This window comes from Heptranchias perlo, chromosome 4, assembly GCF_035084215.1.
Source record: "Heptranchias perlo isolate sHepPer1 chromosome 4, sHepPer1.hap1, whole genome shotgun sequence".
NCBI classification, from domain to species: Eukaryota; Metazoa; Chordata; class Chondrichthyes; order Hexanchiformes; family Hexanchidae; genus Heptranchias; species Heptranchias perlo.
Window position 1 is genome coordinate 23,079,869 of NC_090328.1, and position 22,585 is coordinate 23,102,453.

General features: G+C 46.0%; 1 protein-coding gene across 6 annotated transcripts in view; it reads right to left on the minus strand.

Annotated features, from left to right (window-relative positions):
* The window catches only part of cenpu (centromere protein U), a 46,819-nt gene that overhangs the window by 19,232 nt on the left and 5,002 nt on the right, over window positions 1-22,585 (minus strand). For 5 of the 6 annotated variants that reach the window (XM_067982584.1, XM_067982585.1, XM_067982581.1 and 2 more), the window contains exons 3-5: window positions 16,032-16,209; window positions 7,334-7,490; window positions 4,985-5,093 (exon numbers count right to left, since the gene is read on the minus strand). In XM_067982584.1, the coding sequence (XP_067838685.1) occupies window positions 4,985-5,093; window positions 7,334-7,490; window positions 16,032-16,209 (444 nt within the window). Of the gene's footprint in view, window positions 1-3,606; window positions 3,689-4,984; window positions 5,094-7,333; window positions 7,491-16,031; window positions 16,210-22,585 lie in introns of all 6 variants that reach the window. The other variant, XM_067982586.1, reaches the window with a different exon arrangement.

The following is a 22,585-nucleotide window of genomic DNA, read 5'->3' on the forward strand; positions in this document are numbered from 1 at the left end:
GGATGGAGGAGTCCAACTCCTGCATGAGTGGATTGGTGGCACAGGTAAGTGCGGGAATGTCTACGATGGAGTGAATGGCCTCCATTGAGCTTCAAGCACGGCTCACAAGAGTCCCTTCAGGCCCTGACAACGGCCTTACGGACTCAGGGCGAACTACATCCTACTGCCGTAAACAGGCTGATCTACATTAGAGATGTCCTCCAAGCTGTTGTCCAGCAGAATGGTAGGAGTGATGTAGCCCTGACCCAGGAGATGGATGATGGTGAAAGGAGACATAGAAGAGGGGACTCCACTCGTTGCCCCCCTCAACTAGTACCTGCAATGCTGCCTCCTCTCCAGGTGGCAGAGTCTGCCTCTGCAGGTGGAGCAGTCTCTGGAAGGCCCTCACGGGCTCCAAAACCCAGAGGGTGTAGGCCTAGAGCATCTCAGTAGTCAAGTCATGAACATGAGCAACCTGCCACTACCTCTGCTACAGCCACAAGGGATGCACCACGTAGAAGTAGTAGGAAGCGAAAGGCTACGGTTTTGTGATTACAAAGGGTATGCACAAAAGGTGTCTGACAGACGGTCATGTTTTTCATTTATATTTGGTTTTTGTTAAATTCACATTAAATGTTAGCATTCTCACCACTACTGCCATGTCTTGCCCATTCTTGACTGGCTTTTGTGATAGTGCTCGTTCATGTGCTTTATCATGAACGGCACGACTTGATGCCAACCAGTGGGTGCGTTTACAGTGGGTTTACGTGTAGTTGTAGGACTGTTTTGTGCTGGGGCGAGGTGGGCTGTGGTCAGCGGTGCTTGTTCCAGGTGGTCTGAGGACTTGACTATCCTCACTTTGCAGATGTCCTTATAAGAATGTCAAATATCAGTGACTCCCTGGCATCATGAGCAGCCAGGTGAGCCGCTGCTCTGCCGATGAGTTCCTCCCCATCCTCATCTTCCTCCTCCTCAATGTTGATGGCAGATATGGATGCTGCACGAGGGCATGAGGCCTCATCCGCCAGTAACCCTCTCTGTTGCACGACATTGTGCAGGATGCAACAGACGACTATAATTCTCCCCACTCTCGTTGGTGCATATTGAAGCGCTCCCCCAGATCTATCCAGGCATCGAAATCGCATCTTGAGCAGTCCTATTGCACGTTCAATGACAGACGTGGTGGTGACGTGACTGTCGCTGTACCGATGCTGTGCCTCGCTGATAGGGTTTCTCACAGGTGTCATGAGCCACGTCTCCGAGGACCCAACCCTTAAGTTTGTTTGGTGCGTGGAAGAGGGCCGGGATGTTGGATTCCCGCAGAATGAAAGAATCATGGCTGCTGCCAGGGAATCCGGAATGCGTGAAGAAATCTTTTCCGGTGGTCGTAAACAAGCTGTGGGTTGTTGGAGTGATATCCCTTTCTGTTGATGAACAGTCCTGGCTCATATGGAGGTGCTTGGATTGCTACATGTGTGCAATCAACTGCACTTTGTACCCGTGGGAAGCCAGCCAGAGAGTGGAAACCCAATGCCCTCTCAGTCTGGCTGAGGTCGTCCATTGGGAAGTTAACATAGTGGGACGCCCCGCAAAACAAACCATCGGTGACCTGTCTTATGCACTTGGGCAGACGACAGAGACCCTGGCAATGTCACCAGTGGCGCCCTGCAAGGATCCGGAGGCGAAGAAATTGAGGGCATTGGTCACTAACTGCCAAGGGCAATGCGACGCTACCAGGCCCAGCTCTGCGTGAAGAAGCGCGCAGACGTCTGCGACCACCTGACTACTCACTCTCAGCCTTCATAGGCACTGCTCCTCAGAGAGGTTCAGGAAGCTCAGCCTCTGCCTGTAGACCCTCTCACGTGGGTAGTGCCTCCTGCGACGTCAGGCCCTCTGATCCCCTCTCTGCTCTTCTACCGGTCCCTGTGGTGCAACTTTGTCTTGTAAAGCTGCAAGTGGCGGAACTGCATGCTGTGCCTGCCGCGGATGATGTGCCTCCTCCTCGGATATACTGGTGAATGCTGCCATTGCGCCCCCCATCCTGATGTTGTCATTTTGAGGGGGTCCAAAAAGTAGATAAATATGTGTAAACAGAACAATTCTGAGTGTGACCCAACAATTCTCAGTCTAAACACACAGATCTCCCAGCCAAAAATTTGTCTGAGAGAACTGAGTGCCCTGCTGCAATAACTCACCTTTTATCCCCATCTGTCAAACAGGGATTTAAATGGCCAAATGGCTGCCAACTGCAACCCGCCTGGGTTTCCATGGCGTGTTTCACACAACACAGGAAACACATTGAGGCAGCGTGAAATTGTTTCCCTGCATCAATAAAAATAAAAATCACCATTTCAACGACTTTACCTTTAAATATCGGCCCGCAGCTTTAATTTCCGGGGGACATCAGACTTCCTGAGGCACACGCGCACCCAGATGCGTCTGGGTCGTATGCGTTTTTTGGCAGGTTGGAGCCGGGCTTCCTTCCCTCTCTGGAAATCCGCAATTTTGTTTGCCCCCCCGCCCCCAAACTTCAGGGATAAAATCGTGCCCATCATGTCAAAATGTGCTGACAACACAGAAGTAGGAGGTTTGGCAAACAGTGATGGGGACTACAGAAGACTTCAGGAAGAAGCAGACCAATGAGTTGGAATGGGCTGACAGGTGCAATTTAATGTGGTTAAGTGTGAGCTAATACATTTTAGTAGAGAAAACAAGGAATTGGAGTATACACTTAATGGAAAGATACTGATGGGTGTGGATGAACAGAGAAACCTAGGGGTTCATATATATTAGCTCCGGAAAATGTAAGTGCAGGTAGATAAAGCCATAAAAAGACACACTGATTTCCTAATTTCAGCTGTTCTTTCAGAAAACCCACATCTATGCACCTCCTGACAAACAGAAATAAAGTAGCATAGTCAGTGGTCTTAAAATGAAGCACCTGCTCACACCTCTTATAGAATGCTGCATGAAGCAGAGACGTCAAAAGATAGCAGAAAAAAAGCTAATTTTACGAATGGAAACAACCATTTATTCTAATTATTTATTCTAATTATAAACACACATACACATACACAAATGTTCGCAAATAGATGGAAGGGCACTTTCTGGAGAAAAACACTGCCACCGTAGACACATCTTAGTATGAAATTTCATATATCAGAAACACACAAAAATCGAACTATAATAGTCAGCAATCTTTTAACTTTCCTTTCATAGCTGTGGATAAGCTTTCATTTTAAATAAAAAATAGAAACAGAATGGCTTTGAACTTAATGTAAAATTTTGAGTATTAATCCACATTACTTAATTTCAGAAATGTGAACTAACAACATGTAATGTTAGGTTAGACCAGAAGTGTAGGTTGAAGAAAGAATTCACATTACAATGTGCAATGGAACCAAAATCCAAATGTTTCTATATGTAAGGGAGACCTGCACTTATAAATGTTTTTAAAACCACTTTTATTTTATCATTATCTGAACCGACAGCAAAAATTAAGCTTCAGGGTTAATTGCAAAATGTTTATTTGAACTTTTCTCATCATAATAAGTTTGCTCCCCTGCATTTTCTTTGGTCTGGTCAAACAAAAGGAATCATATGTGAATCAAAAAACATGGTCCTTACCGTGCAAGGCTCTGCATGAAAAGAGGAGTCCCTGCTGTGAGCTGCTGATGCACCTGCTCTCTTGTTACTTTGTTTTTTTTGTGTGGAAATAGACGCCCTAGTTTTACCCAACGACTTCTTTGTGGCACCAGCAGAAACAGCTCTCTTCTTAACTCCAGAGTTCCCATCACTGGGATTCTGTACTGCACCTGTCCGTGACGGAATGTCCTTAGATCGCTTGGAGGCTTTACTGGACTGTGAACTGGGTACTGTTTTCAATTTGACTCCCTTGCTTTCTGCCAGTGAAACACTTCTTTAATTAGGCAAAGCAATCAAGATTAAATTGGCATGTTAAGCAGAAATGGCCCAGAATTACTTGCTCCAAGATTTTCTCTCCATTCCTGTGGAGATACACTTCCCCTGACAATTAAACTGATGAGAGAGAGAGAAAAAGGAGAGAGAGAAAGAAAAAGCAATAAATAAATAAGTGTTTGCGTGTGTAAAAATAAATTAATGGTTAAAATATGTATCTTACCCACTCTGCCCACCTTGCTGCCCTTTCTTGAAATGTTTTTTTAAAAATATGGCTTTGGGCCTACAATTGCCTATGTGCAAATTCCCAAGATTTAATTTTCTTTAATAAGGGAAAGAGAATAAAATTAACGTGCATAACTGGGTTATTTTCCTCCACAAATAATAGTCTATAATTGGGAAGCCAGAGCCAGAGTTACCTATGCTCATTGTTTAAAAGTGGGGCAAATTGGAATCAGCCAGGTATTGTTCACAGAAATACTGCTCCCACCACAGCAACATCTTTTAAAAGTTAGGTACTACTAGCAATCACTTCAGCTTAATAGGCAACATTTCTGTCAAACAACTGTTACATCCAACACCTTTGTACAACCATCTTTATAATGCAAACACTAAGGAGGCATTAACTCAGGTGGTATCAACAAAGGAGATTCCCTTGGTGCTCTGTAATCCAGGTGCCAGATATAGTTGTTTTCCCCCCTAATCTATGTAGTTGCTGTGCTGCAACATTTGAACAAAATGAAGAGCACCCAGAATTGCTATTCACAGAAGAAAAACAGAAGTGCCAATGAAAGTCACCTTGGACATTATCTGATCGATCATTGCAATAAAATGAAGATATTTTTAATTGTATCTGCAATTTCCTAAGTATTGTCCTGCCGATGTCACTGTCATTTAACAACCTAAACTTACCCTTTTTTGTGTTTCTCCGTTCCTCCAGTGGAGGGGGGAGGGGGAAACCTTTCTTGGGATTATATTTAGTAAAAAAAACTGTGATGCTGTAATACCAAAAGGTGGCATGTGGTTGTAAAAAGGTTAAAGTAATTATGAAAAGTTCCACCAGTCCTAAAGTCATATGAGAAAGTACCTTTTTAACAGATTCCATTGCATTCTCGTTCGATGCCTCATCATTAGCACTGTCTGTATTCACTTCACTTTTCTCTGCTTCCACACCTTCAGATATTCGAGTCAAAGCACTGGAATATATATATATGAAAACAGAATCAAGAAAGGTGAGGGATGTCAGATTTTCAAGACAACAGTCCTGTTGGCAGCAGGGTTTGTTGCAAACTGGTGCAATAGTACAGCTGCACTAATCAGATTCAGGCTCCTGATAGTACAGTTCCCAATCTCAACCATGTTATTGGGGTTAGGTCGCCTACAATTTCTCCACATGGGGGAAGTAAAACCTGAAGATGAGCAATTCTCTCTTCCACCACTTCCCTCTTGCACAATTCATGTTGGTTGTCTTAAGTGTGTTGCCAGCTAGTTTTCTCCACCAAACAGCAGAAAGATCAAAAAAAGGAAAACATCAGGAAGGAAAAGCAAATGTATAACAATTTACATTAATATAGTTCCTTTAATGTCAAAAAAGTTCCAAAATGCTTCACAAATAGGAAAACTGACACCAAGCAAGAGGGGAGATTAGGTGCAGTATCCGAAAGTTTGATTGAAGAAGGGTTTTGATGGAGTGTCAGAAAGGTGTAGGGAGGGAGTTTGTCTCTGAGGTGACAAAAGGCTTTGCCACCATGAGGCAAAGGGGAGTGCACAAAAGGTTGAAGTCAAAAGTGGAACGACCGGAAGGAATACTGAAGTGGAAAAGATAGGGGTAAGATGGGGGGAGGCCATAGATGGATTTATTGATGGGGACAAGGATCGTGAACTGAACACATTGAGGTACATGGAGCTAGAGCAGGCCAACAAGGCAACCAAAAAACTAAGTGTGGGACAGCATACAAGAAGCAGAATTTTGGACAAGTGGAGTTTATGGAGGGTGGACGATGGGGGGGGGGGGCCACAAAGGAGAGCACTGGAGTAGATGAATCTGGAGGTGAAGAAGGCAGGTATATAGGTTTCAGTTACAGAGGAGCTGAGATACAAGTGGAGGCTGGCAACATTAGAGGTGGAAGTAAACAATGTTGCTGATGGGTAGGATGTGGGGTTTAAAGCTCAGCTCAAAGTCAAACAAGGCGTAGAGGTTGTGAAAAGTCTAGTTCAGCCTGACAGTGGCTCAGGAACAGCGTTTTGGCCAGGACAGAAGACGTAGGCACTGGTCTTCCCCAGTTGGACAAAGTTATGAATCATCCAGGACTTGCTGGCGGAGAGGAGTCTGACAACACTGAGGCAATTAAGGGGTCAAGAAGTGGTGGAGAAGCAAAGCCGGTATCGGTGTATATGTGAAAGCTGACCCATGCCATGGGGCAGAATGTAGATAAAGAAATGGTAGGGAAACATGGATTGTTCCTCATACAACCTCAGAGGCAATAGTGTGGGAGACGGAAGAGAAGTCGTTGCTGCAGATGCACCAGTTGTATAGTTGTTATTTGGACAAGTTGGAGTGGAAGAATGCAAGGGCAGTCCTACGGAGTTGGATGGCATGGTCAACTGTACTAAATGGTCAAGAAGGAATAATGCCCCATTCCCACAGTCATAAAGCATGTAATTTGTGACTTTGGCTAGGGCCATTTCAATTTTGTGAGGATGCATTTTTAATGATACAGAATCAGAGATCAGGACCAAATTTTCTTTACAGCAATAAAAATTAGAGTGCAAAAAACCAAATTTACAAAGTTTGAGAAAGACATGGAGGATCTGTCAATTTTGTACATTTGTGTATAATCACCTCCTGCCTTTGGTTTTGCTCCATGCAATTTTTCCCCCTTCTTTTATACAGATGGAAGAGATAAACCGTCCAACGCCTTCTCTGGTTAGGCTACTGTTCCTGAACTGCCAGCCAATTTCCAGTAACTTGTCCATGTGTGCACCTAGACAGCAAGTAGTGGCAGATTTTTTAACTATGGGGGTATCCTAGCTGAGCTAATCTTGCCCTCGTTCAATGTCCACACAAGCAAACTTTTCAGCAAGAGTCACTGAATAGCAAACAGGAGCAGGAGCACTGATTGATTTGTTCCCCTTAGCCCAGCGCACTGAGACCAACTGTAGTGTCCCCGCCACTGCTCCAGCCGAGATCAACTAACTCGGTGTAGCCCAGAAATCAAACCTAGCGCCTTCCTGGGCTGTAGAGCTCAGGGAAACTAAGTGACCAACTGAAACATTAAGGGACGGTCTCTACTTTTATGGTTTTGAACTTTTCACCTATGATTAAAAAAAACGCAGCAGTGCTAATTGACCACCGAACAGTCAAAATGTTTTCGCTTTTTAAGTCTTCTCTGTCCTGTAGTAAAATATAAAAATATTCATCCAGCTTTCTTTTTACCATTTTTCAGTTCTAATTTTTCCCCCCAGAGGCACGGACTGTTGAGTAGGCTTCCCTGGTTTATTCTTCTGCACAGGACATTCGGCCCCATTTTCATTTTCTTCATCATTCAGCTCCGATTCACCACTAAACACTGCAGTGCTGTGCAATGGTTGACCTACCAAAAAACATTAAGACAAATAAGCAAAGGGGAAACCATAAGAAACTATTTTTTTTGTGACAAAACCATTTTAATTTTTGCTGCGAATAATTAAATAGCTTTCAAGGACCAGAAATTTGATGCAATGGTGAAAACTGGCCCGAGTCCAACTTTCAGGCCAAGACAACAAGAAATACTTTTAAAAGATAGATGGACTCGTAAAAAGAAATAACAATGCACTTTATTGTTGTAATATGCTAGGCTGCTAAACACAGACAGGGCTGGAATCAGGCAAATGTAATACCTACATTTAAAAAGAAATATAAAACTAACCCAGTCAACTACAAGCCTATTAGCCTAACATCAATACAGTCCCCACGGCTTATTGCTGGTGCGTTGGTGCTAACATGATTTGCCAGCTATACACATTGGACGGTTTATCCCCTCCATCTGCAACATTCAGAAGAACTAAAATATTAATGAAATAGATTTCATGCAAAAATGTTAACAACTATGTAGATTAAAAAAAAATCAAGATTCAGCTAGTCCTTTGTAGAAGTAGTAATCGTTTTGAATATTCCTTAGCTGCACAGAAAGTACAGCACAGAAACAGGCCATTCGGACCAACAGGTCCATACCGGTGTTTATGCTCCGCACAAGCCTCTTCCCTCCCTACTTGATCTAACCATATCAGCATATCCCTCCATTCTTTTCTCCCTCATGTGTCCATCTAGCTTCCCCTTAAATGCATCTATGCTGGTCGCCTTAACTACTCCTTGTAGTAGCGAGTTCCACATTCTAACCAATGTCTGAGAAAAGAAGTTTCTCTTTTTTTTAAAATTGGTTCATGGGACGTGGGCGTCGCTGGCAAGGCCAGCATTTATTGCCCATCCCTAATTGCCCTTGAGAAGGTGGTGGTGAGCCGCCTTCTTGAACCGCTGCAGTCCGTGTGGTGAAGGTTCTCCCACAGTGCTGTTAGGGAGTTCCAGGATTTTGACCCAGCGACGATGAAGGAACGGCGATATATTTCCAAGTCGGGATGGTGTGCGACTTGGAGGGGAACGTGCAGGCGGTGGTGTTCCCACTTACCTGCTGCTCTTGTCCTTCTAAGTGGTAGAGGTCGCGGGTTTGAGGGATGCTGTCGAAGAAGCCTTGGCGAGTTGCTGCAGTGCATCCTGTGGATGATACACACTGCAGCCACTGTGCACCGGTGGTGAAGGGAGTGAATGTTTAGGGTGCTGGATGGGGTGCCAATCAAGCGGGCTGCTTTGTCCTGGATGGTGTCGAGCTTCTCGAGTGTTGTTGGAGCTGCACTCATCCAAGCAAGTGGAGAGTATTCCATCATACTCCTGACTTGTGCCCCCATGCAGCAAGACCTGGACAACATCCAGGCTTGGGCTCATAAGTGGCAAGTAACATTTGCGCCAGACAAGTGCCAGGCAATGACCACCTCCCCTTGACATTCAAAGGCATTACCATCGCCAAATCCCCCACCATCATCATCCTGGGGGTCACCATTGACCAGAAACTTAACTGGACCAGCCATATAAATACAGTGGCTGCAAGAGCAGGTCAGAGGCTGGGTATTCTGCGGCGAGTGACTCACCTCCCGACTCCCCAAAGCCTTTCCACCATCTTCAAGGCACAAGTCAGGAGTGTGATGGAATACACTCAAGAAGCTCGACACCATCCAGGACAAAGCAGCCTGCTTGATTGGCATCCCATCCACCACCCTAAACATTCACTCCCTTCACCACCGACACAAAGTGGCTGCAGTGTGTACCATCCACAGGATGCACTGCATCAACTCACCAAGGCTTCTTCGACAGCACCTCCCAAACCCGCGACCTCTACCACTTAAAAGGACAAGAGCAGCAGGTACGTGGGAACACCACCGCCTGCACCTTCCCCTCCAAGTCACACACCATCCCGACTTGGAAGTATATCGCCGTTCCTTCATCGTCGCTGGGTCAAAATCCAGGAACTCCCTTCCTAACAGCACTGTGGGAGAACCTTCACCACACGGACAGTGGTTCAAGGCGGCGGCTCACCACCACCCTCTCAAGGGCAATTAGGGATGGGCAATAAATGCTGGCCTTGCCAGCGATGCCCACATCCCATGAACGAATAAAAAAAAAATTTATTGCTGAATGTGTGCTGGCTCCATTAGGACAAGTAGGAGTGAAACCAAGCAAGGGCAGTTCCCTGGACGTGGACCAGAGGAGTGATGGCAGAGGAGAGTGGAATGATCGACTGTATCAAACACCATGGAGAATTTGAGGAGAACCAAGGAACGATAACATTCCAACAAAAATGAGAGGGTATAGAACAGGAGGCAACCTACTGGCTTGGTCAGGGAATTGGTTAGGAGGTAGGAGACAAAGAATAGGGATAATGGGTATGTACTCAAATTGGCAGGATGTGACTAGTGGTGGCCCCCAGGGATCTATACTGGGGCCTCAGCTTTTCACTATATTTACAAATGATTTGGATGTCGGAATAGAGAGTTATATATCTAAGTTTGCTGATGCACAGTAAATAGTGTAGATAGCAGCAGAAAGTTGCAAAGGGACATTGATAGATCAGGTGAGTGACAAAACTGTGGCAGATGGAATTTAATATGGGAAAGTCCGAGGTCATCCACTTTGGACCTAAGAAAGATAGATCAGAGTATTTTCTAAATGACGAGAAGCTATTAACTGTGGATAACCAGAAAGATTATGGGGTCCAAGTACAGAAATCACTAAAAGCTAGTGGACAGGTACAAAAAATAATTAAAAAGGCTAATGGAATATTGTCTTTACTTCAAGAGGGCTGGAATACAAAGGGGTGAAAGTTATGATACAGCTGTACAGAGCTCTGGTTAGACTCCATCTGGAGTACTGCATTCAGTTCTGGGCACCGCACCTCAGGAAAGATATATTGGCCTTGAAGGGGGTGCAACACAGATTCACCAGAATGGTACCGGGCTAAAAGGGTTAAATTATGAGGACCGGTTGCATAGACTACGTTTGTATTCCCTTGAATATAGAAGATTAAGGGGTGATCTAATTGAGGTAAATAAAGGATTTGATAGGGTAGAGAGAGAAATTATTTCCTCTGGTGGGAGAATCCAGAACAAGGGGGCATAATCTTAAAATTGGAGCGAGTCTGTTCAGGGGTGCTGTCAGAAAGCACTTCTTTACACAAAGGGTAGTGGGAATCTGGAACACTCTCCCCCAAAAAGCTGTTGAGGTTACGTCAATTGAAAATTTCAAAACTGAGACTGATAGATTTTTGTTAGGCAATTGTATTAAGGGTTACAGAGCCAAGGCAGGTACATGGAGTTATGATACAGATCAGCCATGATCTAATTGAATGGTGGAACAGGCTCGAGGGGCTAAATGGCCTACTCCTGTTCCTATGGTCACAGTCACAAAGGATCTTATTGGTGACTTTAACCAAGCAGCCTTTGTGCAGACATCAGAATGAAAGGATTCAAGCTAAATATCAATAAATATATTGCTCATTAAATATACATCAACTGAATTTCACAGTAATACTTAATTATCATTTGACAAATTTGTAACGATTGTATCAGTTTAAATTTCTCAAAATAGACATCATGCATAAACCACACAGTACAGGGTGTGTCAGCCACTGTCACAACAGCTGCAGCTGTAAACACAGAGCTGCTCCTATCAACTCCACAATATATATCAGTGTTAAATAAATAATGATTTCAAAACGGTAATCTTATTTTATACTTCATATCATTGTTATGAACTGCTCAAGCTTCAGTCTTGATTACTCTCATCATCTGACCTACTCAGATCACCGTCTCATAAGCCACCCCAGCCTATCCGATATGCTGCATGTAATACAGGAAATTCTCTGATAATCAACTGCAGATTATTTCTCAATAAACTTGCAATAATTATGCTACAATCATTAATTTTCTGCCTTATTAATAATGAACAATAAGGACACAGAGCAGACAATTTGTGTTGCACGAACAGCTGTGGCCAGCACAAAAACAGACTGATAATAGAATTGAACCCACTCAAAACTGAAACCATATATAAACAACATACTTGGAGTAAATTCAAAACTGTAATTTAATTAATGGTTACAAACTGTCCTTCATCTGAAACCTTTAATTATAAATTACTCTCTGGTCATAACCTCTTCTTCCCATCCAAAGTTGCCTCAAACAGCAATAACTTCATGTCGGGAATATTGGAAATGTATTTTTTTTTCCAAAACCTTTCTCCTCATCTCTTCTCTTCTCCCACCTCATTCAATTGGCCAGGTTGAAAAAATAACTATGGTGAATCCATCAAAGTATCAAATTCTCACTTTGTCCTTGTAATACATGAAGCAAACAGAAATTTCCTATCCTCTACTCTCAAAAATCCTGTTGCAGACTGAAAACTCATCCCAGATATAAAAACAGTCTTGTACATTACAATAACAATTGCTATTATAATGTTAAAATGAGCACTGCCTCTGTTACTAATTTGCATTGCATTTTTACAAGTAGAGCATTAATACAAAACAGACACGATGGGCCATAATTTACCGTAGCAGGGCATCTAACGGCATCTGTCATTAGTTAGACTTGCCCTTGCACGTTTAGATTTTTACATTTTTTGCGTGGCAAGTTGTTGAAAGTGCGAGTTGATAACGTCGCAGCAAGGGAAACCTGGCATCTGGGCAAGCAATTATGTATCTCCTTAACCAATCAGATTGAAAGTTTGAGAAATTAAATGCACAAGGACTGAGAAGAGTTAGGGTTGGAGTGGGTGAATTCAATGTCAAATTAGGTACAGAGAGAGGGAAAGAAAGATTGGATTGAGAGAGAAAAAAGTGAGAAGATGTTTTCATGAAGCTAACAGCATAACAGCGCAACGCAGACAGCTACTTTTGGATATTTGAGTTTAACCACGCCTCTGCCCCTTGCCTGAAGTTGCTGTACCATTTGCACATAAATAATGTGAGCGGCATTAGCCTCAATGTTTTGACAACAAATTCTATCCCATTAACAGACATGAAATCTCAAATCGCTCCAACTGCCCAAGGTGGTGATTTAAAGCCTCAACCTCAGTTTAACAGCTGGAATGCAGTTTCCCAGAATCCATACACACTGGAGTTCCACCCAATTCAATACCTACCAATTGACACACATCAAAAATTTGGGCTGGTGGAAAGAAGTGACGTGTATAGGGCTAGGTTATACACATTTACAGTGCTCAGTTTCTATTATGTGAATTTTGCTGATGTTTTGGGGATCATATTCCACAATTTTGTCTGGTTACAATTGGGGCCATTGTTTAGTGACTGAATAAGTTTAAATTTTATTTTTATTGAAAAGGATTCTGCAGGATTTTGGAGACCCAATTCCACAATTCTGTTATTTTTCTGTGAAAACCATTACTGTGGCCTTGTCTGTAGGCACTTTTACATTCGACTTAGAGGTCTTGGGAGAGCGAAGCTCAAATGGATGCTTCTAACCTCGGTCACTGTTCTTCCATATTTACTTTTTCTTTTAAAGCCGTTCCATATCAACGCCCAGTAGAGGCTGAAAACTCACGTATGAAGAGAGAACGCAATAGAAATCTGGCTCTGCGCATTTAGATTTAAGTGGAGACTTGCAAGACCCATGAAAATGTGGATCTTCAATGTTATTGAAAGAAAGACTTGCATTTATATAGCACCTGTCATGACGTCCCAAAGCACTTTACACTTCTAAAGTACTTCATTGGCTGTAGTCACTGTTGTAATGTAGGAAACGTGGGGCAGCCAATTTGCGCACGGCACGATCCCACAAACAATAAAAGTAATAATGACTAGATCAACTGTTTTATTGAATCTCTGGATTTAAAGGTTTAAATTAGATTGTGGAAGCATTGCACTCTGCTGTCACTGGCACTCTTTCAATGTCAAAAGGGATGAGAATGAGAAAATTTCCCACAATCCAGTTAGTCATTCTTTACACTGATAGTACTTCCCATAATATCCCGTAATCCATAAATATTATACACTTAAATGCTTATAAGCAGACCTTATCAGACAAAAAAATCCTACACTATTGCTGAAACGTTCAAACAGCAAGTCAGAATTGGATCCCATTTTCTATATTTCAAAAACATAAGCATAAAATGCAGTACTGCTTAAAAACCTGCATTTGGAGACATCCATAAATATTTAGTAGGTTAACTTTCCACTCTCTCCATGGAAGTTACGTAGTTATTTCAGAGCTGTTATGCAGATTTCCTTAACATTCAGTTTCCGCCAACATTGCATTATCATCCTATTTCCTCCCAACCAGTTAGTACTTGGACAGTGAGCTTTTCCAGTATTTGGGCTAATACTGGACATTGCTAGTGATGTTTACTTCTATAAAATAACAAAAATATTTAAGAGCTCTGGGATATCCCAATGCTTACTACGCCCTCTATCTAATTTGTTGGTGCTAAATCAGGAAGCTACTGCACTTCCATGTGTTACGGATGAGATGCTCCAGCCTAAAACAAAAGCAGTTAGCGGCATAAAAGCACATAACTAAACTAAATTTGAAGCGCTCATGATTTTTGTGCCATCAATAAAGGGAAACTCTCCAGGGGTAATTTCTACAGAGCCCCACAATTGCTTCTATGTAGTTGTATTCAGAGGTTTTTAAAAACAAAAACCTAGCATTGGGAATGGGGAGAAATTTGCATTTCTCAAGTCAGAAAGTACCCATTGGGTGAGCTACTGTGTTGACTCGCCAGTGAGAAAAGAACCTCTCTGATGCCATCTTGTGGAAAGTCTATCATAAGCGGCCAATTCTCATTAGGTTAAGAGAGACTGCCCCCTTCAGTTCCAGATTCAAGCACTCCAAACCCACTCCAACGACACTTTAAAAAACGAAAGTCATTACAGGGCATGATTTAAAGATATTCAATATTTTGCTCAAGTTGCTTCCAATAAATCAATGTTCAAAATTCATTGCTAGTACAGTACTAGATTTCCATTCAGAGTTCAAATCTCAGCCTTAACTAAAATTAGGATTCAGCAACCGTCTATGGATAGGTTTTGCTGGTTCTTGGTTGGACTGCTTAAATGGATCAACTTTATCTCTAGGGCAGGAAAGACATAAAAAAAGTAACAATCACATTATCAGTCAATACTGACAAGCACTGGCAATGACCATGGGCAAGTCTATGGTCCAAACTATCCCACCACCTTGTTGGAAGGTTAGCACTTGAGACAAAGGGACAAACAGGGCATAAAGGTGTCTAAAACCGCAATCATAGAATCACAGAATCATAGAAGTTACAACATGGAAACAGGCCCTTCGGCCCAACATGTCCATGTCGCCCAGTTTATACCACTAAGCTAGTCCCAATTGCCTGCACTTGGCCCATATCCCTCTATACCCATCTTACCCATGTAACTGTCCAAATGCTTTTTAAAAGACAAAATTGTACCCGCCTCTACTACTGCCTCTGGCAGCTCGTTCCAGACACTCACCAATAAAACTTCATAGAAAACATTTAGCAAAACTATGAGTTACAACTATAAAATTCTTACTTTACAATAATCACTGAAGGCAGAGTTGCAACTCTTGATAAAAGTTCAAATTAATCTCCACTTGTAGGAGTTAAGAATTTCCACATACCTTGTTGGGAGGTGGACTGAATTAAACTGACTAATCTGGAAGCACAACAGTTAATGCAAACTCAACAGATCCAAAGGGTCTCTTTCTGTCAAACACAATAGTAAAACCATCAGAAAAACCTATCCCTGTCATGGGAGCAGTCAGGACTTCATTTATAGATGGCCAAAGCCAAATACTAGGAGTTTCTTCTAATCTCAACTTCAGATTAATAAGAGGAAGAGTTTCACTGGCTATGCTGGGTGGAAACAGGGTGAGTAGCGCCCAATAGTCATGGGTAGAAACTAACCTCCCCATTCCTGCACCAGCTAACGCCACGCTGAAAGGGGCCCACGGCAGGGCAGCTGGAACGCCTGCCTGCATCAGGTGGTAGGCCCTTTTACTATGCAAACCGGGGTCCTATGACGCACATTTAAACTTCTGGCCGACCGCCCGATAGTGTTGGCAGGAGGCCCAGTCCACTTTGAAGGCTGGGCCTCATTACTGTCACCGGTGGGCGTGGTGCCTCGCTGCAGCTTGCCAGCTCTGGGCCGGAACAGACTCAAGGGGCTGAACGGCCCACACCTTTTCCTATGTTCCTATTTTGGGAGACAACTCGGCGGAGCCTACACTGGCCCAGAGCCGGCAAGCTGCAGCGAGGTGCCCATTTGGCACCTGCAGCCTACCAGTGACACAGTAATGAAGCCCAGCCTTCAAAATGGATTGGGCCTCCTGCCGGCACTATAGAGCGGCTGGCCAAAAGTTAAATGTACACCACAGGGTCAAATCATTTGACAAAACCCAACACTTGGGTTAGAATTTGCCTTGTTATCATGAACTTTGTGCAGTCATTCCTACAGCCATGCTGTGTTGCAACGTTTATTAGATTTCTGGGACAGTAGATGTTCAGGATATCTTACTCCTCACCATTAACACCTTACCATAATATTCATCATGTTCATCATCTCGACTTTCTGGATTTCTTAAAATGCAGGAGAGGTTTGGGGAAAGCTGTGGATGCTTCTGACCTGGCGATTTGGCAATATTTCTCTGGGCAGGAGTCTGTCTTTTATTTGTTTGATTTCCTCTACCTTTTTTAGATCTCACACCTTTAGAAGCCTGAATAAAAGAAAAAGTCAGAAATAACTTCCTACAGTTCTCACTGTTCAAATAACGAGAAAATAAATTATTGAAATTAAATCATCACAAGCACAGCAGGCTTTATGATTTATTTCGGTTAGCCCACACATTGGTTTTGTATTTTCTAACATCTTAATTTTTAATCCTTTAGTGTGAAGATATTGGCAAGTAGCAGTCTCACCTCAGTATTCAGACAATGATTATAAGTCACTTTGATCTCTTGGTTATTCGGCATTAGAGCCCCTTACTGGAATTTCTGCTTAGAAATCTATATTATTTAAAATTTTAAAACAATGTTTTTCCCCATACATGTAGGATAGACAACAGTTTAATACTGTGATTGATCACTGTGCTGTGATTCAAAGAATAATAGGGTAGTTTCAGTTTGTATTTACATAGGCCACTATGATGGGTGAGCTCTGCAGTGGTGGGGGAGTAAAAGAGAGGGGCCAAGAAAGATACCGAGTCACACTGGAAGGGAGGGGAAAAGGGAAGCAAAAAGCAGGAAAATAAACTGGGAAAGCAGACAGCAAGGATGAATGCAAGGGAGGAGACTTTCTACTTGGGCTGCAAAAGTATTGGTAGTGCGAGAACCCAATACGGCAGTCATACCGAACGGTTTTCAGGTTCGGGCCTCGTTAACATTTTTCTGGCGAGCTGCGGACACCAAACTGGTGCTGCGCTGCAGCTTGCCAGTTTCCTGCGGCAGAATTTGGCCAGCTGTAGCACACAGCCAGCCAGCAAGTAAAGCCTGCTGGAGAGAAGGTGGCCAACAAGAACAGGCCGGGAGATTTTTGTGGGGCCCTAGGGGAAGTCCTGCTCCTCCTGGGCCCACAAAACTCTTTTTTTAAAAAAAAAAGTAGAGGTTTTTGTACAGGCCTCTAGCAATGCCTTTAAGAGCTGCTCAATGTCTGGATAAAATATGTGCAGTGCCTGCTCCACCCATTTCTCCATGAAAATTGCAATCAGGATCTTACAACAGGGGCCCGATTTTAGCAGGCCTGCGGGTTCCCAGCGGCTGGTCCTTCGGGAGCGTGGAAAACGCGGACGGCTAAATGAGTGCGCCCCCCGCGCGATAATTGATTCCATTAAGCCGTGGTTATGGGTTCTCCGCTCCCCAGCTGCGTGCCGGTGGGCTGCGCATGCGCATTAACGTTATCGCGATAGAGGAGCTCCATTTAAAGGGGCAGTCCCCCAAAGCCCCTCCTGCTGCAAGCAAGAGGCATCACAGCATGGCGCACCCCAAGGGCAAGGCTGCGCCACGGTTCTCCGACTTCGCGCTGCAGCTGCTTCTGGAGGGTGTGAGGAGGAGGAGGGACACGCTGTTCCCGACGGAAGGACGCAAGTGCCCTGGCTCCATCACCAGGAAGGCATGGGCAGAGGTGGCGGCGGAGGTCAGCAGCAGGGCCAACACCACCAGGACATGGGAGCAGTGCCGAAAGCGATTCAATGACCTCACTAGGTCCGGCAAAGTGAGTACACTAACGCACCCTCCCACAACCCGTCTCCAACATCACGCCAAACACATCACAACCCCTTCTGCACAGCGACCACAGCGCTGCCGCAGCAATCCTCACAGCCACTCACTCACCATCCTCGCCGTGCCCGATGTACCCACCGTCCCTGTCCCCACTCGAACACTACCACACACCCCAATCCCCATGCAATGGGATGGGCATGTGGCACACGCATCCTCCCATCCGTCTGCCCCACGCTCAACCCACCCACACCGATGCTTGAGGCGTCTCACTATGCAATCTGCATTCACTCACGCATCTGTGTTTTGCCTTGACAGGAGAAGAGATGCAAGAATGACCGAGAAAGGGCCCGCACCGGAGGGGGCCCGCCGCACGTGCTGGAACTTACGGATGCAGAGGTGGAGGCGCTCGACATCAGCGGAACGCAACATTGCCACTCCGTGGCGGATGGCGAGTCTGGCGCTGCAGAAACGGCCGGTAAGGGAAAGATGACACTCAACACTCATGATTGCGAATGACCGTATCATCACCTGGCATCTGGCGCACCGCAACGTTTGTGCACATGCCTCATAGTGCCCTCTGTTCTCTTGCAGGGCCGTCTGCGAGCACTGTGTGTGAGGAGGGCGATTCCTCAGAGGACATGCCGGTCTCTGAGGGTGCATCGTCACATATGAGCCAACCATTCACCAGCGCAGAGACAGGCACCTCGGTGGGTCCCCCTCGCCAACTAGTTGGAGTTGCACTTGGTGAGTCACCGCGCACGTGTGAGCATGAGCAGACCCTGGTGGCAGGGACAGCCGCGGAGGGTCCGCGTCAGTGGGTGCACTCATCTCCAGGCTCTGCTCAGCCGGACCCAGATGCTGAACCCAGGGGGCCACCAGTCAAAAGGAGAGTCGTCGAGGGGCACCAGCACATTGCCGAAGTACTGGGAGAGGTGCCACATGCATTGTCCACGATCGTGCAGGTGATGGAGGAGTCCAACTCCTGCATGCGGGCATTGGTGGCGCAGGTACAGGAGGGTATCGGCGACATAGTGTCGCGGGTAGGTGCGGGAACGTCTGCGGTGGAGGACAGGCTAGCCTCCCTCGAGCGTCATGCACAGCTGAACATCGAGTCCATGCAGGCCCTGACAACGGCTGTACGGATTCAGGCTGAGCAACATTCCGCCGCCATAAACAGACTGACGGAGACACTAGGGGTGGCCTTGCAAGGCCTCACACATGCCATCCAAACTGTCTTCCAGCAGGGTGGAAGGGGTGATGTGGGCCGAGGCCACGAGAGGGATGATGGTGAACGGGGACATGGAAGTGGGGACGTTACTCAAGGTGCCCCCACGTCCCACCCGTTGCCCCCCTCTCAACCAGTACCCGCAATGGTGCCTCCTCTCCAGGTGGCCGAGTCTGCCCCTGCACAGGTGCTGGAGGAGCAGTCTGTGGAGGTGCCCTCACGGGCACCGCAACCCAGGGGCCGTCGGCCCAAAGCATCTACCCGGTCAGGGCAAGAACAGGAGCAACCTGCCACTACCTCTGCTGGAGCCACAGGGGTAGCACCACGTAGGGGTTCCCGTAAACGAAAGCCAAGGGCGTTATAAGCACAAAGGGAATGCACCAGGGTGTCTGTTCATTTATACACTTTTTGTTTATAGTCGTTCACCATGTACATATTAAACACAATCGTTCTCACCACTCCTGCCACCTCTCGTCCATTCTTCTGCGGCTTGTGCAATAGGTGCGTTCCGTGCGGCCCATCATGACGACGAACACCTGCTGCCGCCCATTGGGCACACTACTGTGGGTGCAGGAGTACTGGCGACACTCTTCTGTGGAGGGGGCTGGTATGGCCCCTCGTATGTGCAGGTGATGAGATGTGAACGCCTCAGACTGTCTGACTCTAGGAGAACCGTTGACGTATGAGTGCCTCCCTGGCCTGGCGAGCATCCCGGTGAGCCGGTGTTCGGCGCATGGGTCGTACGTCATCCTCTCGCGCGGCCTCGGCCTCCTCCTCCTCCTTCTCCTCCTCCTCCCCCTCATCGTCGTCCTCAATGTGGGTGGTGGGTGTGGATGGGGCCTCCTCCAGCGGCACCCCTCTCTGTTGGGCCATGTTGTGCAGGGCACAGCAGACAACTATGATTCGTCCCACTCTGAATGGCGTGTATTGGAGCGCTCCCCCAGAACGATCGAGACACCTGAAGCGCATCTTGAGCAGCCCTATGATCTGCTCAATTGTAGACCTGGTAGCAATGTGGCTGTCATTGTATCGACGCTGCGGCTCGGTGATGGGGTTCCTCAGAGGTGTCATGAGCCACGTGTGTAGGGGATACCCATTGTCGCCGAGGAGCCAGCCGTTGCCGGTGTTGGGTGCGTGTAAGAGGGGCGGGACGGTGGACTCCCTGAGGACGAAGGCATCGCGGCAGCTGCCGAGGTATCTGGCGCACACGTGTAGGAATCTTTGGCGGTGGTCACAGATGAGCTGGGCGTTCATGGAGTGATACCCCTTCCTGTTTATGAACAGCCCTGGCTCATGCGGAGGTGCCTGTATTGCGATGTGGGTGCAGTCGATTACACCCTGCACCCGTGGGAAGCCAGCCATGGCATGGAATCCAACCACCCTCTCCATCTGGCTGCGCTCGTCCATGGCAAAGTTGATGTAGTGCGAGGCCCTGTGGAACAAACCATCGGTGACCTGCCTTATGCACTTGTGTGCAGAGGACTGGCAGACCCCGGTGATGTCCCCGGTGGCACCCTGGAAGGATCCGGATGCGAAGAAGTTGAGGGCAGTGGTGACTTTGACGGACCAAGCAGCAGGAAGATGCTGCTTGGTCCATCCGGGAGCAGCTCGTCATTAAGGAGGCTGCAGATGTCGGCGACTACCTGGCGATTGACTCTGAGCCTCCGTATGCACTGCTCCTCGGAGAGGTCCATGAAGCTGAGCCTCGGTCTGTAGACCCTGTGCGGAGGGTAGTGCCTCCTGCGACGCAGCTCTCTCTGCGGTTGCCCTCCCTCCTGCTGTGCAGGTGGGTGTGCCGCAGCACCGTGTTGGGGGGCTCCACGTCGATGAGGCGGACGGCGAGGCTGCTGGGGCTGGTGATGCTGTTCGTCCTCCGAGGATGTCGAAGCGGCCCCCATCTGGCAGGTGTTGGTCTGAGGGGTTGTGCACGGTAGGTAGGTGTTTCCTCGCACTGGGGCTGCGGTTCCACGTCGGTGTTTCTTCTGGCTTGGAGGGGGGTGGTGGAGGGCAGACGTTGCCCTATGTGACGGAGTGGCCTCCTGCGTTGGTGAGGGGTCTCCCCCTTCCCCCCCCCCCCCCCCCCCCCCGTGGAGTGCACCTTGGCAGCTGCCACAGGCTGCTGGCTGCAACACGTCCGTTTGGAGTGAGACTGTTTCCCCCAGTATGTGAAACAGTCTGAGTTGAAGGTAAAATCCCACACTTCCTAATAAGACAGCTGAATCAGGTCATTTAATGACCTGAACAAGCAAAGTAAATACACTCAAGTGGCCTCCCGCTGGCTTTAATTGCCTGCGGGATTCCCACCAGCGGGGGCTGCGCACGCAGCCCCGCACGTCAGCGCGGAACCCGGAAGTGGCCGGGATCGCGGTGCGATCCGGTCACGCACCTGGAGATCGGGATTTTCGAGGCCCCCCCCCCCCCGCCGAGAACGCACCCGAAACCCGGTGCTAAAATCGGGCCCCAGGTGTAGGACTCAGATTTGCTTTTTAAACAGCCTCTTGCCTGATTTGGGCGGAAGTGCTGGGTACCCATTTAAAAGCCGGCCTGAAAATTGAGTCAGGCATGCATAAGGTACTCACCACATACCTCTGCCAGCCCCCCATTTTTCAAGCGAGAAACAGGCTATCATTTTGAATAGCAACAAAGATTGTTAAATCCAAGAAGCAGGTTACCAAAAGTAGAGTAACTGTTACCTCTCAGGAATGTACTTCTGCAAGGCCAGGATATAGAAAAGGAATGGCTTCCAGATCATGGGCAAAAGACTATTTTACTGGAACCACTGGTAGAGGAGGAAACCTCAAAACTGTAACAATGCGGAGTTTAAATAGCTTTCAAACATCACAGATATGAAATTTAAAAATACAAATACTACTATGACTACAATAACTGACAGTGTATGCTCATCTTATTCAAAACGTCCCCCACGGGGAGGGGTTTAAGAAAGGTCACAGACCACAGGGAATGAATGCTTGGTACAGACAGAATGAAAAATGTTTCACTCCAGGCACAGATATTTTTCCACCTCAACATACATGGAAATTTATCATAGAATAAACTTCCCAAATTAATACCACTTTTTAAAAAAAAACACTTTTAGCCATTAAATGCTAATTATCTAATGCACCACTCATTTCCAGGTTTCCTTTGATACTCCAATGTTTAACAGAATTTGAATGATCCCATGCAGTTACCAATCATGTAACCAGCACGCAGTAGCAACGAACAGTTAGATGAACATACAGTCAGTTGCCGTAATCATAGTATTATTCATATTTAAATTGCAGTTAATTATTTAACTTACTATTAAATGGACTAATTTATATTTGATGAATTAGCACTGCTCTAAATGGTACCAGGAGATAAGTCTAGGATCTGATATCACATTAATTCCATTTTGTCTATTTTTTCAAAATGTCAAGTACCCTGGAATATTTAGTTCCCAACCTTAGTCACCTTGTAACCACGTCTCTGTAATGGCTATTAGGTCAAACCCATTTATCTCTACTTGTACCATTAATTCATCTATCTTGTTACGAATGCTTCGTGCATTCAGATAAAGCGCCTTTAATATTAACTTTTTACCATTTTTCCCTGATTTGACCTTATGCTGATGCACTATTACCATTAAACTCTGTGTCCCTACCTATCAC